We start from the raw sequence: 19,331 nt of genomic DNA on the forward strand, positions 1-19,331 counted from the left end.
AAAACAAGGGAGAATATGCTTCGGTATTTCAGGAAGCCTAAGGAAATGTTTTTAGGCCTCTCAATTCACACTGTCTACGATTACGGTGAATACATAACTTTATATCACAGGGTGAGGAGTATTTTCAAAACGAGACTCAGTCTAGTAAAACGTAAAGGCACAGATTGAGTTTACATATATAACTTTGAATTTTGTTTAAATTGGATGGTCATTATGAGAACACAGGGCTGCGTCTCATTACCTGGAATAACTGCTGGGTAATAAAACCAGATATATTCCAGTTAGAAACCTACCATCGTTCAATGTGTAGAGATGAAAACGTCCGTGAAGCTGCTTCTCGAGTTAGTAATTTGAACCCACACTGTGTGTCCCTGATTCCTTTGACACAAAGGAACCACACCAGAAAGTGGAACCCATACATGAGAAGAGTACGGAAGTAAGAACGCTGAAAACAAAGACAAAATAGAAATGACTTTTCCATTTACCTGTAAAGGAGACACTGAAAACACCTGGCTATAGACAAGGGCGTTTTAATATTTAATTGACCAGGTAGATTTCACATGTAAATACCATTTTTCCATTAGCTTCCCCCGCAAAAGACATTAAAGAAACAGTGCAGATGCCTACTCTGTGGAGCAGAGCTGAGGTGATAGGTAAGTGGTTACTGATTCCACGGAGGTTGAGTTGGACCAGAAAACTCACAGGATCTGTGAGACCAGGGTTTCAACCTACCAGGACAACCAGGTTTTGTCCTATGAGGTCTGAGCAAGGAGAACATTTTACTTACCTATATATATATATTTTTTTCTTTTTTTGGAGAGGTTTTTGCTATAGGGCACGTGAGTTTGCCAGACAAAGAGAGACAGAGAGACAGAAAGTGAGAAATCACCTCCCGGGGGGATGGCCACGCAGCAATCCCTTCTCCTCCATTCTCCTCTCGGGATCTTGGGCACGCATGCACACATGCCCGGTGTGAGTTTAAGCCACCAGGTCCGAGACTCGAACCGAGGTCGACTACGTAGGAGTCCAGCAACATAGCCATTACGCTAACTGCTGGTCCCGCTTACCTATGTATTTTATGTCTCTGTTCTACACAGATGTCCTCAGAATGTACTGGCACTAAGATCTGAACCCTCAGTACCTAGCTGAAGAGACTATTGACAGAAGAGGTACGGCAGAGTGTCACAATGCTTACAGACTAGAAAGGAGTTTGAAACAAAACCCAGTCTATTTAGGTGTGCCAGATATATAATTAAATACACTTTAAAGACTGAGTTTGGATATTAAACTCAAGTAGTTTTTACTCCCACCTGAGGATTATTGTTGTTAATGTTCTTAGTTTTATTAGTAGTAGTAATAGGAAAGAATACTCCATTATTCACTGAACACTTTAAATGTTAAAACACAGATTACTAATTAAGATCGGTCTGTATTTAAGATTTTTTTTTTAAAAGGACTTCTTAAAATCTTCTATCGTTAAGGTAATAAACTCATGAAATGATGCATTACACATGTACATAAGTGACCTGAGTCTGTGGAAAACATTGAGTAATTCATACTATAAGATAAAGGTTCTTTCCTCCTCTTGGGTTTTAAATTAAAAAATTAAAATCACTTTTCATAATTATAATCTTCAGTGTCATTCTTCATTAACATGGCTCTTTCTATCATCACTGAATAGAACCATGACCAAAGTGATAACATGATATAGTAAAACAAACAAACAAACAAAAAATCAAATTGAGTAGACCCATATTTGAATCCTGGAGGGTAACCTAGAGCAAGTTATTTTAACTTTTTAAATCCTAGTTTTTTGAGAAATGATAATACCTGCTTCACAAAGTTATCATAAAGATTAAATGAGACTATGGAGGACTTCAGCAAAGTGTTGGCACAGAAAGTAACAGGAACTCAATCATTTTTTTTTTTTTTTTTAAATAAAGAAAGCAAGCTTGAAGCTTACTTCACTCTCCTGACCACAAATTCACTTGTGTTTTAAGTAGGGTAGGAAAGGAAGGAAGAATAAAACACTTCTCTATAAGGTATGTAAAACAAACTTTAAGACATGATCTAGCACTTCTCATTTATCACCTAGAATTATTCATTATGTTTGGACGTAAGTATGTCTTACCTCTCTAAGTAGATAGGGCAGAAACCTCAGCTTAAAATACTTTGGAAATTTCACAACAGCTTGCTCAGTGCTTTCCATAAAATATACTTCCAACATACAATGGTTGACTTATTAAAACTCCAAAAGAGCACTTATGCTTAGGAAAAGAACAAATAGAAATTGAAAGATAGAAAAATAAAAATTAAAGGTAGAAAAATGATACCTATAAATTATTTTCCCTGAATGATTTTAATGTGATTTGGGTAAACTTATTTGTTAACAAATAAAAATATTCATCAACGGCTTTTCCTTGGATGTTAATAGATTTTTATTTTAGGATAACGGCTATTTTTAAAAAAGCAGAAATATGTGGAATTCACATGAAAACCTTAACTTACTTGATTCTGAATGTATTTTAAAGCACTAGGTAAACCACAAAGAGGATCTTGCTTTAATTTTTAAAACTTGGCAAAATATTTTAAAATTTAAAACATGACTAATATAGGGGCCAGCAGGTGGCATGGTGGTTAAGGGACTGGACTCGCCATGGCCAACAATGGTTTGAGTCCCAGACTTGGTGGCTTGAAACTCAAACTGGGTATGTGCATGTGTGTGCCCAAAATCCCAAAAGGAGAAAGGAGACGGAATTTTGATGTGGCCACCCTCTCTGGGAGGTGATATCTCACTTTCCTCTCTTGTTTTATTCAGTGAGCACATGAGACCTATGGCAAAAATCTCTTTAAAAAGATGACTAATATATATTATAGGATAGATTTATTTAGTTAAGTGAATATGAAGTGTATATGAAGCACAGAGAAATATTACATGAACTTCTGAAAAGCATGAAGGAAAAATATTCACTGCTTCAATATTAACAATATCGCGGGAACCAGCAGTTAGCATAATGGCTATGTCGCTGGACTCCCACGTAGTCGGCTGCGGTTTGCGTCCCGGACCTGGTGGCTTAAAACTCACGCCGGGCGCGTGTGCGTGTGTGCCCAAGATCCTGAGAGGAGAATGGAGGAGAAGGGACTGCGGCATGGCCATCCCCCCTGGGGGGTGATTTCTCGCTTTCTGTCTGTATGTCTCTCTCTGTCTGTCTGGCGAGCTCACATGCCCTATAGCAAAAACCTCTCCCCCCCAAAAAAAACCCCCAAAAACCAATATCGTTAATGTTTATGAAATGTAAATAAGTTGAGGTGAAATTTAAAGCTGCCTGGTAATTTCATTATCTTAAAATTAGAAGCTCAAATAAGGTCTAAGTCTTAAGCAAAGACTCTCCAAAGAAAAACTAGAGACACTGAATAACCACTGATGGATTCTGTTCTTTAATACTTTTGAACTGGTAAATTCTAGAATATCAGACAATATAAACATTATGTTAGACAAAACACAAGGGAATATGAGCACATTTAACGACGTTAAAGGACTCCCTTGATGCTATGTCATGTTTATCATCAAGAGAGTAAAACAGATTAATTGAAGCTATGTATAAAAATATTTAGGAAAGATGTTTAAATACTACTCAAAAAGTTATTGAAGCTGCCATTTTCTACCCTAATTCTTTTATATTCTCTTTCTGTTCATGGATAGATCACCGCACAAGGGTTTATATTACTGATGGGACATTAAGAGAAACGGAAAGCCATGCTGCTGTTTCCTGGACTTGTGGCAGACCCATGCCTTGCCTCCTGCTGATGACCTTCCATAAGACAGGTATCTTCTCAGAGAATAATCTAAACTTGACTCACTGCTGATCTCTAGTGAGTAAATTTCACTATCCTTCCTTTCTACGGAATAGCAGCCAATACTCTGGGGACCCAAAGCATTAAATTAATTACTACGCTTTAGAGTCAGAAAAAATACGTCTGGAGATTAGATAAATTCTGCACATGTAGGCCCTGGGATGATCCCTTGATGTCTGCTTACAAGCTGTAGTAGGTACAAATACAAGATGATTTAGACCACAGCACAGCCTCATTTATATATTATCTACAGGAAATATTCAACTAATGGAAATTCTAAGTGAAAAACTTTATATCATTAAAAACAAAGCCAAAACGCATAGTCACTTTCTACTGCCACCAACAGTAACTACAGGTGCCACACTCTTGCCTAGATTACTTCAATACTCTTTAATTTATCTCTTGCTTCCTACTTCTCCAATCTGTTTTCTTTCACTAATTAGATTATATTCCCAACAGTAATTTTTTTTAAGAGTTTTTTTTTTTTTTTTTTTTTTGCCTTAAGTTGAGTGTGCTTGCTGGGGAGAGAGAAAGAGAGATAGGGAGAAGGAAATTCCTGGGGGGATGGCCATGCCACAATCCCTTCTCCTCCATTCTCTTCCTGGGATCTTGGGAATGCACGCATATACGCCCAGTGTGATTTTCAAGTCACCAGGTACAGGACTTGAACCATTGCTGACCACGTGGGAGTCCAGTGATGTTACTGCTACACCATCTGCTGGCCTCATGTTTTAAAAAAGGAAAAAAAAAGTACTAAAAAACTATTAAGTTAATATTGCTCTATTTTCACTGTATTGTTCACAGAAACAATTTTTATTTGCTATTTTAAGATTTTTTTTTTTCTACTTTTTTTTTTTTGAGAAGTTTTTTTTTGCTATAGGGTGCGTGTGCACACCAGACAGACAGAGACAGAGAGACAGAAAGCGAGAAATCACCCCCCAGAGGGGATGGCCATGCTGCAATCCCTTCTCCTCCATTCTCCTCTTGGGATCTTGGGCACGCATGCACACGCACCCAGCATGAGTTTAAGCCACCGGGTCTGGAACTTGAACCGCGGTCGACTACGTGGGAGTCCAGCAACACAGCCATTATGCTAACTGCTGGTCCCTATTTTAAGATTTTTTTTAACAGCATACCTTTTTAATAAAACCTATTACTTCAGGCATTATCCTATGTTATATTATCTCCATTATCATCAATGTTACTTGCTAAAGATTTCTTTTTCTTTCTATTTTTTTTTTTTTGGAGAGGTTTTCGCTATAGGGCATGTGCGCCAGACAGACAGAGAGAGACATAGAGACAGAAAGCGAGAAATCACCCCCTAGGGGAGATGGCCACGCCGCAATCCCTTCTCCTCTATTCTCCTCTCGGGATCTTGGGCATGCACGCACACGTGCCCGGCGTGAGTTTTAAGCCACCGGGTCCGGGACGCGAACCGCGGCCAACTACGTGGGAGTCCAGTGACATAGTCATTACATCAACTGCTGGTTTCCAAGATTTCTTTTCTTTTTTGGAGAGATTTTTGCTATAGGGCACGTGTGCTTGCCAGAGGCAGAGAGAGATGGAGAGACAGAAAGCAAGAAATCACCCCCTGGGGGGATGGCTGTGTCACAATCCTTTCTCCTCAATTCTCCTCCTGGGATCTTGGGCACTCATGACATATCTGTCATGAATTTGAAGCCACAGGGTTCAGGACTCAAATCACAGTCAGCCATGTTCAAGTCCAGTGATGTAACCATTATGCCATCTGCTGGTCCCCTGGCAACAGATTTCATGCAGGGGACATAGCTATATTTCTCATTGTTGGATTTAGTATTTTACAGTTTTGAGTATTCTATAATTATTAATAAAGTGAATACCTTGGACATATACTAATAAACTTAGATTAGTCAATGTTTTGCCATTTAAAATTTCTAGGAGTATGATCTCCTTCTAGGGCTAAATGATGAACAATTTCCATTTATTTAATTATTTCAATTTGACCAGAGAGGGACAGAGTGAGAGAGAGAGACGGAGAGAGACTGAGTGAGACAGAGTGGGGGGGTGGAGAGAGAGGGAGGGAGGAAGTGAGAAAGCAAGCTGACCGATCCAGGACTTGAACCACAGTTGGCCATGTGGGAGTCCAGGGCCCTTTACCACCATGCGGCAACCTGCAAAAACACTGCATAGACTATTCCCTTAAAAAGATTTTTTTCCCTCAAGTTAATTCAGTTTTTCTGGCATAATCTATGCAGTAGTTCAACAGTGACTTTTATAACTGATAAAGGGTAGTCAAAACTGGACAAATTTAAGGCATAATATGTTTTCTAAGAGGAACAGCTAAAACAAAATATTTAAACTCTGAATAAAACTAAAAATATACTACTTAAATGTACCTGCTAACATTAGAAAAGCTAAAGGCAAGTTCATGGGTTTGTTTAGAAAAGTTTGTCTCATTAACTGAATGGGTCTGCTTCATTTATTAAAAAACTCAGAAGAGGTGGTTAAGTGCCAGATTCCATATGGCAAACTTTGTGCTTTGAGTCCCTGACCCAGCAGTTTTAAAAATATGCCGGATTCGTGTGTATATGCCAATAATCCTGAGAGAATGGAGAAGAGACTGCAGTGTGGCCCTTCTCCCTCAGGGTATGGCTGTCTTTTCTGTCTCTCTCCATTGAATGTACACACCCTATGGCAAAAACTAAATAAACAAACAATTCCACCTCCCACCCCATGTTTGCATCCTAAGGTAGAGTCTGTATCTTCCCCATATATTCCTTAAAAAATCAGCTCTGGGGTTGTCTTGTATTGCAGTGGTTACATACTGTGCATAGAAAGCTGAATCCCTTATGGCCAACTGTGGTTTACATCTCAGCCAAGTGGTTTGAAAAACACGCTGGCATGAGTGCATACCCAAAATCTTGACATGAAGGAGAAACAGAGGAAAGGGGACTGCAGTGTGCTTTCTCCCTCTGTCTGGCAACTGCATGTGCTCTATGTTAATGGGGGGAGCTTGAGAATCTAGATGAAAGCACCAAGAAATTCCTTAAAAAAAAAAACCCAATTCTAAAATTTGCCAATCTATCATGAGCCTTGTGGAAATTTAAATAAGGTTGGAAAAACCCTCATTTTGCAGAGATTAAACTTTAAAGCCTATTTCTTGCCAAATGTTTCTGTAAAAAAGCAAAAATTGCTGTTATTCCATATCAGTTAATGTAAAAAGTCTCACCTGAGCAATTGATTCTTTTTCCAAATGAGCTCGAGATCCACATGCAATAGCCATTTGATCCTGCAGGAAAAAAAAGTTTCTCAATATTTAAGTACCAGTAAAACAACAACAACAACAACAACAACAAAAAACACAAAGAAACAAACCCTATTTTCAATGTGAAAACCTCATTTTTAGAAACTGAATTTTAAAAAACTTTTTTCCCTTTATTTGTGAGAAAGTGTATGTACATGATTGTGAGAGTGAGTGTGAGAGAGAGAGAGAGAGAGAGAGAGAGAGAGAGGGAGGAGTGCCTCCACAAGATAATTCTCTTTCTCTAGACCTTTAGCCTGGGGGATTCTGGGCAAAGATGTAGGCCATGTTTCATGTGGACCAGGCTGGGGATTTGAACTGCAGTTAACATTTGTGATATGGTTTCTCTTGATCAACACATCATTGTTAAACCAGGGAGCCAACAAATGAAACATTTTTTAAAAAGTAACATTAAAAATCTTTTAAAGGTTTACAGAGGAATTCAGAATAAGAATAGCTTTGAGAAGTCTATACGTAGAGTATTTCTTTCCTTTTTTTGGGGGGGGGAGCTTTTTCCTATAGGGCGTGTGCGCTCGCCAGAAAGACAAAGAGACAGAGAAACAGAAAGCAAGAGATCAACCACCAGGTCGGGGGCTAGCCATGCCACAATCCCTTTTCCTCCATTCTCCTCTCAGAATCTTGGGCATGCACGCACGTGCACCTGGTGAGTTTAAGCCACTGGGTCCAGGACTCAAATCACAGTTGACTACATGGAAATCCTGCAACACAGCCATTTCGCCAACTGCTGGTCCCATATACATACAATATTTCTGAGAAGATACTGAATTTAGCTAAATATAAGGGGGCTGAATAGGGCTAAATATAAGGGGTATGCATTACTTAAAAGTTCATATCTTTACATGATACTTTTCTGATTGAAATTACTATATCAGTATTAGAGAAAAGGTCATTATTATAGAAAGATGGCTATATGTAGATGATATAGTTATATGCCTTGAAAAATCTAAAAATAGCAACTGAAAAACCACTACATACAATAAAAGAGTTTTTTTTGGAGAGTTTTTTTTTTTTTTTTGCTATAGGGCGCGTGCGCTCGCCAGACAGAAAGAGACATAGAGACAGAAAGCGAGAAATCACCCCCCAGGGGGGATTGTCACGCCGCAATCCCTTCTCCTCCATTCTCCTCTCGGGATCTTGGGCACGCACGCACATGCGCCCGGCGTGAGTTTTAAGCCACCGAGTCCGGGACGCGAACCGTGGTCTACTACGTGGGAGTCCAGCGACATAGCCATTACGCTAACTGCTGGTTCCCAATCAAAGAGTTTTAAAAAATGAATGGATATGTACAGTATTTTAGCCTTCATATGTAAACACAATAATTCGAAGATATAATGGAAGACAGCATTCATAACATCAATAAAAAGCAAAAAGAAATTTTATGGCAACATTTAAGTAAACATGTAAATGTTATTAAGGGAGAAAAAAGAATCCAACATAGAAAAATATTCATAGAAAAATGGACGAGAAGAGGTGATAGCAGCATTAAAAAGTCAATGCTCCCTCAATTAATCTGTGAATTTGAGGTCATATCAATCAAAATACAAAAATAATTTTTAATTGAACTGAACAAGCTGATTTTAAGAGTTAAGAGAGAACCTGCAAGAAACCTGGAAACATTTAAGGACTAGCAGGACTAGTCCCCAAAATTTAAAAAAAAAAAATTATAAGTTTCAACAATTCAAACTCAGGTACTAGAATGTGAATAGGCAAATCCATAAACCAGAATGTAAAGATCAGAAACAGACAAACCTTATGAATACTTAGAATAAAAAAGAAATGACATTTTAAATCATTGTGAAAAAGGTGAACTGGTAAATGGCTAAGGGCATTTTGGTAGCCATTTGGAAACCAAATTAAGTTGGACCTGAGCTCTTGACTAAATACTAGAATGCATTCCAGATACATTCAAAATTTAACTGCAAAATTTCAGAAATCATTTTGTAAATGATCTCAAGGAAGGCACAAGTACGTAAAACCCAGAAGAAAAGATAGGTCAGTTTGATAGCAAAAATTTCTAAAAAATTGTGCTGTAGAGCAAAACGATAATAAAACTCCAACCATATTCAATGTTAAAAGACAAATAAAATGGGAAAAATATTGGCAATTTATATTACAGACACAAAGTTAATTTCCAAAATGTACAGGTGCTTCAATAAATAATTTAGAAAAGTACCTAAAAATCCAGTTGGAAAAGAGGCAAAGGTTCTGAACAGAGTTCACAAAAGAGGAAACGAAAATAGTTTATTTTTATTTTTAATTTGCTAGAGGACATGCATGCTTGGTGGAGAGAGACAGGAGCCAGTGAGTGAGAAAACACCTCACATGGGGCATGGTCACACCAGGATCCCTTCTCCATTTTTCCCACCTATTGGGGTTTGGGGCATATATACATGCTCCTGGGGTAGTTTTCAACCTGTTGGATCCAAGACTCAAACTTCGCATAAGTTCAGACCGTATATGACAAATAAGCACATGTAGGATCCAGCTGCCTTAACTACCACACCATTGGCTGGATGGAAAACAGCTTTTAAAATAATGAGAATATCCTCTGTCATAATCATATCGAGGGTAATGCAAACAAAACCTATCAGTCGGGGCTGGCAAGTGGCATGGTGGTTAAGGGTGCTGGACTCCCTCATGGCCGACCATAGTTCAAGAACCGGACCTGGTGGCTTGCTTTCTCACTTCCTCTCTCTCTCTCTGTCTCTCTCTGATCAAACTGGAAAATAATAATGATAATAATAATAAAGTTAAATAAAATAATTCTTTAAAAAAAAAAAAACTATCAGTTTTTACCATGCTGTGCTTGCATACTCTCTGTGGACAGCAATTTGAAAAGTTATCAAAATTACAAATACACAAATAACTTGACCCAGAAATTCTAACAGTTTTTTCTTATAAATCTATTAGATTGTCGAGAAAGTCATGAGGTATTTTTCTATGCAAAAATGTGTCATGACTTTCTTGACAACCCAAAATATGTTTATGTGTAAAACAGCTTCCCTGCAGGGAAGTTTCATTACTGTTACATGCAGTAAACCCTCATGTCCATCTGCAAGACTGGTTGTGAAGCTGTGAAAGAATAAGGAAGTACTTTTATGTATATAAATAGCTCAGTCTCCAAGATACACTGGTAAGTGGAACCAAGGGAACAACGTGTATTATTACAGTTTGCACAATTTGGCTACTCACTGATCATTTCCAACTTCATGTTATATAAAGGTGTTTAGAAAACAACTTTGAATGTAAAACTTGATTTGTATTTTGGGTTTCTCTCTTTGGAGAAAGTCACAGAGGAATACTAAGTTAAAAGCCTGAATTTTTCTTTTTTTTTTTTTTTTAAAGAATCATTAAATTAAATTAATTATTTTAATTTGACCAGACAGATGCACAGGAGAGAAAGTGAGAAAGCAAGCTGCGTGGGACCAGCAGTTAGCGTAATGGCTATGTTGCTGGACTCCCACGTACTCGAATGTGGTTCAAGTCCTGGACCTGGTGGCTTAAACTCACGCCAGGCACGTGTGCGTGTGTACTCAAGATCCCCAGAGGAGAATGGAGAGAAGGGATTGTGGAGTGGCCATCCCCCCTGGGGGGTGATTTCTCACTTTTTGTCTCTCTGGTGAGCGCATGTGTCCTGTAGCAAAAATCTCTCCAAAAAAAAAAAAAAGAAGAAAGCAAGCTGCAAGGTCCAGGACTTGAACTAGGGTGGGCCATATGGGAGTCTAGTGCCTTAACCACCATACCACCTGCCATCCCCAGCCTGAATGTTTATTAATGCACATGGGCCAAACTGTTCTTTGAAAGTCTATTTATGTTCTCACTAAACTGAGTATGAGACTGACTAGTTCATCAAATCCTTGCCAGTATTAATTATTCTAATTTCATATTTGTTAACTGTAGAAGATGAAGATTTAACCACATGTACTTTGATCTACTGTTTTTCGGTGGGAAGTGTCTGATGTTTTAGACAGGGTCTTTCTGTGTTGCAGTCTTCCTGCCTTGGCCTCCTGAGTAGCTGAGTGGGCTGGGAATTGAACCTAGGCCTCCCATGTAGGCTCATCCTGCTAAACTGTAGTGCCCAGTGCATGTTACTATGACTGGGGCTACTTTTTCATTTTAATAAAAAAGTACACTTTTGGGAGATATTTATTAGCTACTTTTATTTTCTTTTGGGAATTCTGTTTTTCTAGCATAGGTTCTTTGTGTAAGAAAAGAGAAAATGACTCTCTTAAAGAATCATGTTACGGACCAGCAAATGGCATAATGGTCGCGTGGCTGGAGTCTCACATAGTCAACTGGGTCGAGTCCTGGACACAGCTGCTTAAAACTCATGCCAGGTACATGTGTGTGCGTGCCCAAGATCCTGAGAGGAGAATGGAGGAGAAGGGACTGTGGCATGGCCATCCCCCCTGGGGGGTGATTTCTCGTTTTCTGTCTCTCTGTCTCTGTCTTTCTGAAAAGCGCACGTGCCCTATAGCAAAAACCTCTCCAAAAAAACAACCATGTTAAAAGTTCAGATAGTGAGGCCAGCAAGGCATGTGGTGGTTGGGGCGCTGAACTCCCTAATGGGCAACTGTGGTTTGGGTCCCAAACCTGGTGACTTGCTTTCTCGCTTTCTTTCTCTCTCTCTCTCTCTCTGGTGAGTGCATGTACCCTATAGCAAATTAAATAATAATAATAAATAAATAAAGTTGAATAAATCATTCTTTAAAAATAAAGTTCAGGTAGAATATGGCGAATAAGCCATAACTTTTAACACTCCCCCCTCCAAAAATGGTAAAATTACTAAGCAACAGATAAAAAAGGACATCCTTCCATCTTAGAGACTCATGAGTAGAATTTAAATATCATTTAATTAAAATAAAGTCAAATACAAAACAAAAGCTTTCATTGAAAAATCTCATTTTTTCCCCCAGCATAAGCCCCACAAAGCTTCTAAGAGAGTTTTGTATAACTGAAGAATTTTGATTTAAGAACTAAATCCCTGATACTAATCTATCAGGTGGAATTAATCGAAATAGCTTTTCAAAAAGTTAGCTGTTCTTTAGGAAAGAAGGATATTCTTGTTTTAAAAACTTCCCACATTAGAAAATGTCTGTAGACATTGAGTCTCTTTTAAGTCTCTTTTGGAGTACACCTTAATTACTTTTAAAAACTGAATAGTTAAGTTACTATGACAATTAGCTTGATAAATAGTAGTACTGAATTTTCAACTAGTTAAAAATGCTTAAATAGAATCTCTCTTTAAGAGTACCTGTTAAGAATTTTCTCAAAATTCACTGAAGAGAAACAACAGACTAAAAGTACATAGATCCAATTCATATAACATTCAAAAAGTAACAATATTAACTGTTATGGGAAAAATCAAATACAAAGACTAATATTAATAATTAGAAGTACTGGTTACTAAGTGTTGAATATGACACTTAACATACATTTTCTTAATCATCCCTCAGGTTTATGAACTGCATTTCATAATCCACCTATCACGGAAGAGCTCAGTGAGGTAGATTACTAACTAGCTAAGGTCACATGCAATTTGAACCTAAGTCTACCGAACTCTACTTTCAAAATTAAGAAACATACTGAAATCAAAATCAGCACAGGTGGGACCAGCAGATGGATAATGGTTACATCTCTGGACTTCTACATAGACGACCACGGTTTGAGTCCTGGATTGTGGCTTAAAACTCATGCTGGGCATGAGTGCGTGCATGTTCAAAATCCCAAGAGGAGAATGGAGGAGGGGGGAATGCAGTCATCCCTCCTGGGGGGTGATTTCTCCCTCTTTGTCTCTCTGTTTCTCTCTGTCTCTCTGGCAAGTGTACATGCCATATAACGAAAATCTCTATCAAAAAACAAAAAGGCACAGGTACTCCCAAAGACGAAATTGGCTCTAAGTGAGGAAGATACGAAAGCAAAGTAGAATCAATTCAGAAATTAGTAAAAGAAAAATCAGACATAAAATTGGATGTATTTATCCAACACGGGCAGAAATGGAGAATTTGGTATGCAAAATAAAGTATGCTGAATTAAGAAAATGTTTTATTTATTGAGACCAGCAGATGATATAATAGTTATGTCACTGGACCCCACATGACTGACTGCAGTTTGAGTCTTGGACTTGGAGGCTTGAAACTCACACTGGACACGTTTGTGTGCGTGCCCAAAATCTCGAGAGGAGAATAAAAGTGAAGGGACTATGGCGTGGCCATCACCCCGGGAGGGTGTGTGTGTGTGTGTGTGTGTGTGTGTGTGTGTACGTGTGACTTCTTACTTTCTCTCTCTCTGTGCTTCTGGCAAATGCACATGCCCTATAGCAAAAATCTCATTAAAAAAAAACAAAAACAAAACAAAACTGTTTCATTTATTAAGAAAGTAAAGTTTGGGGGCCAGTTAGTGGTGTAGCAGTAATGCAACAGGACTCAAGCCCTGGGTTTATATCCTGAGGCCTCCCTGAGTACTTGGAGTATGCCAGTAACCTGTGATCCAAGACAGCTGAACTGGAGATGAATCTTGATGTGAAGACCTTATCGGGTCTCTCTTGGAAGAAACAAATTTTAAAAAAAATTTTGAGGGACCAGCAGTTAGCCTAATGGCTATGTCACTGGACTCCCATGTAGTTGACCGTGGTTCGAGTCCTGGATCTGGCGGCTTAAACTCACGCCAGGCATGTATACGTGCGTGCTCAAGATCCCGAGAGGAGCATGGAGAAGGGATTGTGGTGTGGCCTTCACCCCTGGGGAGTGATTTCTCGCTTTCTGTCTCTCTCTGTCTGTCTGGTAACCACATGCACCTTGTAGGAAAAACCTCTCCAAAAAAAGAAAAAAAAAGTTTTGATTAAGTTGCTTTTTCTTTTCTTGAAAGCAATATAGAGGGGACCAGTAAATGGTGTAATGGTTATGCAGCTAGACTCTCATGTAGTCAACTATGGTTCGAGTCCCAGACTGGGTGGCTTAAAACTTATACCAGGCATGTGTATATACATACATGTGTGCATGCCCAAAAGGAGACTGGAGAAGGGACTGTGACATGGCCATCCCCTCGCGGGATAATTTCTCTCTTTCTGTCTCTCTGGCAAGCAAATGGCACCCTACAGCAAAAAAAAATTAAAAAAAAAAAAAAAAAAGGCTTATTGTTTAAAACAAATATTAAAATTAAGGTAAAGGAGAAAATTTAAATGGATATACACGATTCTACGATCCAGATATAAACAATGATAACACATTACATTTTATATATATATATATGTGTGTATGTGTTTGTGTGTGTGTATGCATATAATACATTGCTATATATGTTATATAATGCATTAATATTATTACACATCTAATGCATATATCCAGATGTATAAAATTAGCTTTTTTCACTTAATTATGCATAATGAACAATTCTCATACATAATAATGAGTGTAACCAGTTTATAGCTTAATATTGGATATATTATATATTTTTAAAGAATTATTTATTTATTTTATTTGTTATAGTTATTATTACTTTTAATTTGACCAGACAGAGGCAGAGAGAGAAAGGGAAAATGAAAAAACAAGCCTCTCTAAATTAAGGACTTGAACTGCAATCAACCATGCAGGAGGTCCAGCGCCTTAACCATCATGTCACCTGCTGGTCCCAATATTGGATATTTTAAATTGTTTCCAACTTTCTCATCTGATTAAAAAATACTGCCTCATTTGGGACCAGCAGAAGGTGTAATGGTTATGTTGCTGGACTCCCACATAGTTGACTGTGGTCTGAGTCCTAGACCCCATGGCTTAAAACTCACTCCAGGAGTATGTACATGAATGTCTAAAATACTGAGAATGAAGAAGGGACTGCAGTGTGACCATTCCCCCTGAGGAATGATTTCTTGTGTTCTGTCTCTCTGGTGAGCATACACACTCTACAGGAAAAATCTCTCTTTAAAAAAAAACACTGCCTCACTTAACAAACAAGCAAAAAATCCTTGAAAACGTATTTTTATGCAAATCCTTAAAGTTATTTAATTTTACTTATTATTATTTTTAAATTTGCTAAAGGGCACATGTGCTCACCAGAGAGAGACAAAGAAAGCAAGAAAGATTCTTATATTTTTAAAGGGTTTAAATATAAAAATGAAAAATACTGCAACAAAGGCCATGTTATTTACAAAGCCTAAAAAATGTATCATCTGTCTCCTTTTTTTTTTTTTTTGAAGAGGTTTTTGCTATAGGGCGCATGCGCTCGCCAGACAGAGACAGAAAGCAAGAAATCAGCCCCCCAGGGGGGATGGCCACATCACAATCCCTTCTCCTCCATTCTCCTCTTGGGATCTTGGGCACGCATGCACACGAGCCCGGCGTGAGTTTTAGGACACCAGGTTCGGGATGCAAACCACGGTCGACTACGTGGGAGTCCAGTGACACAGCCATTACGCTAACTGCTGTACCGTATCCTCTGTCTCTTTAGAGAAAAAGTTAGCTATTCCTCATTCTACGAAATAACTACTTCCAAATTAGATTTGCTGGCATTTAGATCCTGCTCTGACAGAAAGTTCTAGTCATGAAACACCTTCTTCAATGATTTGGGAAATACTTTGGGATGTGCTGAGACAGACTCCTGGAATAAGATCTTCTAAAAAGGCCTCCCTTTTATTTTTGTATTCTCCTTTGTTTGATTTGCACAAGATCTTAGCAAAAAAGAGGGATACAGTACTTATCGTGTTCTCTTTTTTGAAATATTTTTGCTATGGAGTGAGTCCACTTAATGGAGATGCAGAGAGACAGAAAGCAGGAAATCACCCCCAGCCCCAGAGGGTAAGGCCCCTCTGCAATCCCTTCTCCTCCATTCTCTTCTCAGGATTTTGGGTACACACATACACACATATGCTGTGTGAGTTTTAGGCTACCAGATCCAGGACTCAAACCACAGTCGAGTATGTGAGAGTCCAGCGACATAACCATTATGTCATCTGCTGGTCCTTGTAATTTTCTTTTAAGGGAAAACTAAAACATGCATTCACATATGAAACACCAGTGTACCAAGACCACATCTGGCCAAAGAAACATTCAAGGCTATTAATAAGCAGTCACTCCAGACTGAGTCGTGTGTGTGTATAGTTACTATCTGCTTTCTACAGTTTTTCTTACGTAATTTTACTCCATATCTCATTAATATGCATTACTTCTTGTCATTTGTAGGCTTAAAAGTCTAAACATTCATTAAATTTGTTGGAATGTCTAAATGAGAATTTACGGTCTAAGTATGGCCTAAGTAAGTACTCTATGATTCTGGAGCAGAATTTTGTCATCTATCTGGCCTGTTAAGGGATTTTTGAACTCTTATTTGAAGAGTCAGGTCACTGAACAACTGATCCTCACATACCTTGCTTAGAAAAATTACTGTAAAACCAAGCATACGTTTTTATTAATAGAGGGAGAACAACAAAAAAAAAAAAACTGAAAATCTAGGAGAAAAGCTTTGCATTTGAGGGAAAAAAAAAAAAAAAGAAGGTGGGCAGATGATGGTGCACTGGTAAAACCTGATGCTCTGCAAGGTAATCCTACATGCAAAGGTTCCTGTTTCAAGTCTGGAGACCTTCCTGAGTATGCTAGGCACACACTTGACAATGATCCTGGACTGTAGGCTGGGGGTGGATCGTGGCATCAAGACTCTGCTAGGAATTTTGTCTATCATTCTCTCCCTTTGTGTCACTCTCATTCATGAAATAAATAAGTAAATAACTTAAGAAAAAAAGATATGGGAAAAGATATATTTGGAACTAAAATGTAAATGCCCTATTTTATTTGTGTGTGTTACAAAATGGTCTAATTAAATTATGTACATTTAGTTTTGCCTTTTTTTTTCTTTTCTTTTTTTTTTTGTTTTTGAGAGAAATTTTTGCTATAGCACATGTGCACTTGCCAGAAAGGCAGAGAGACAGAAAGTGAGAAACCACTCTCCAGGGGGAATGACAACACTGCAATTCCTTCTCCATTCCCTTCTTGGGATTTTGGGCACGTGCACACACGCACTGGGCATGAATTTAAGCTGCCTGGTCCAGGACTTGAACCACAGTTGCCTATGGGGAGTCCAGTGATACAACTATTATGGCATCTGCGGGTCCCAGTACATTTAGTTTTAAAATTTCAAAAGAACTATAATCTTTAGTGAAGGAATTGTAGACAACCTTCCTAAATTGACCTTCTAAGAAGAATCAGACCAGGAAATGTGAACTGTTTAAGAGAAAATACTAGTAAGAAGTAGGAGAAATTTTTTTGTTGTTGTTGCAATAAAAAATAAAATCGGCTGAGAAAAAAGGCAAAAATTAGAAGCCACTGAAAAATATACAAGAGAAATTACTTAACCGGGCAAAACAGTATTTTAAAGGACAGTTAACTACTGCCATCTAGTGAATTAATTGTATAATTATAGGACTTCACTAAGTAAGTAATTCACGTTCTACTGCACTGTGTTCAAAACTACCTGTCACTGGGACCAGCAGTTGGCGAAATGGCTATGTCACTGGCCTCCCACGTAGTCGACCGCGGTTCACGTCCCAGACCCAGTGGCTTAAAACTCACGCCAGGCGCATGTGCGTGCATGCCCAAGATCCCTAGAGGAGAATGGAGGAGAAGGGATTGCAGCATGGCCATCCCCCCTGGGGGGTGATTTCTCGCTTTCTGTCTCTACGTCTCTTTCTGTCTGTCTGGCAAGCACATGCACCCTAGAGTGAAAAGACCTCTCCAAAAAAAAAAACACTACTCGTCACTGTTTTTAAGGGCTTAAGGGAATATATGTAAAGGTTAGCAAATGTGTGGCTTAAGGGAGTGAAAAGAGAATAGCAATTACAATAAGATAGCATAAGAACCTATAGGTAGACACTAAAATCTAACAAGCTGATGTTTAATAGAGAATAACCACTTTCATTCCTGAACAAAACAAAGCAAAAGATGTACAGAAACAAATGAATAACCATAAACCACTATAAGGATGGATGGAGAGAAAAGACTTAGTTCCAGTGCACATGAAAAAAAGTTGGCGCAGGAGATAACAACGTAACGTGGTAACCAAATTCACAGAAAAGCATCCGCAATGAGAAATTTACCAGGATAAGAAAAATAAACATGCTATGATTACAAACTGGATGACCTACTGACAGCCTAAATAAGAGAAGACACATGGAAAACAGCTTAGACTACTAGAAGGACTATCACAAAGAGAAGCAGACTATTCTGTGTAGCTACAAAAGGTAGAGCCAAGTGAAGGAGCTGATTAAAGAAAGACTGGGGCCAGCAGGTGGCATAGCAATTACGTCACTGGACTCCCACATGACCAGCCGAGGTTCAAGTCCCAGACCTGGTGGCTTGAAACTCACACCAGGCACATGCGCATGTGTGCCCAAGATCCCGGGAGGAGAATGGAGAATGGTCAATCCCTTGGTGGGGTGATTTTTCACTTTCCGTCTCACTATTTCTTTCTCTTTCCAGCAAGCACATGGACCCTAAAGCAAAAACCTCTTTTTTAAAAAAAAAAGGGGAGACAGACTAGCACTTACCGTAAAGAAGAGATTTATAACTGAACTGAGAATAGCTGCTTGGGCATCATTAGAACTATGCAAGTAGATACTGAAAGGTCACTCGGTAGTTATGAAAAGTTTTGAATACTGGAAAAAAGACTGAATTAGATCAAGTGTAAGCAAACTACACCCGGTGGCCCAGATCTGGGCTGCTGGTTGTTTGTATAAAGTTTTATTAGTATATAGGCATAGTCATTCATTTATGTATTGTCTGCCTTTTTTTGTGTTATAATTGTAGTTGAGTAGTGCCACTGATACTCTACGACTTCAAAGTTGAAATTATTTACCATACGGCTCTTTATAGAAACGGTTTGACATTTGAATTAGAGTAATTAAGATTTTCTTCTAACTCCTCCATGCATGGTGCCTTCACAGTGTAAAATTTTTTTTTCCTTTTTTCTGTGTAGAAGTTTTTGCTATAGGGCTGTGCACTCGCCAGAAAGAGAGAGAGAAATAGATAGAAAGCAAGAAATCATCCCCCTGAGTGGATGGTCACAATCCCTTCTCTCCCATTCTCCTCTTGGGATTTTGGGCACGCATGCATACACACTTGGCGTGAGTTTTACGCTGCCGGGTTTGGGACTCAAACCGCGGTTGATTACGTGGGAGTCCAGTGATATA

At 38.6% G+C, this 19,331-nt stretch overlaps 1 protein-coding gene across 3 annotated transcripts in view; it reads right to left on the reverse strand.

Annotated features, from left to right (window-relative positions):
• The window catches only part of ALG5 (ALG5 dolichyl-phosphate beta-glucosyltransferase), a 47,347-nt gene that overhangs the window by 10,290 nt on the left and 17,726 nt on the right, over positions 1–19,331 (reverse strand). For all 3 annotated transcript variants that reach the window (XM_006154185.3, XM_006154184.2, XM_006154186.3), the window contains exons 7-8: positions 7,064–7,123; positions 294–445 (exon numbers count right to left, since the gene is read on the reverse strand). In XM_006154185.3, coding sequence (XP_006154247.1) covers positions 294–445; positions 7,064–7,123 — 212 coding nt within the window. The remainder of the gene's footprint in view (positions 1–293; positions 446–7,063; positions 7,124–19,331) is intronic.

This window comes from Tupaia chinensis, unplaced genomic scaffold (genome assembly GCF_000334495.1).
Source record: "Tupaia chinensis unplaced genomic scaffold, TupChi_1.0 Scaffold000402_1, whole genome shotgun sequence".
NCBI classification, from domain to species: Eukaryota; Metazoa; Chordata; class Mammalia; order Scandentia; family Tupaiidae; genus Tupaia; species Tupaia belangeri.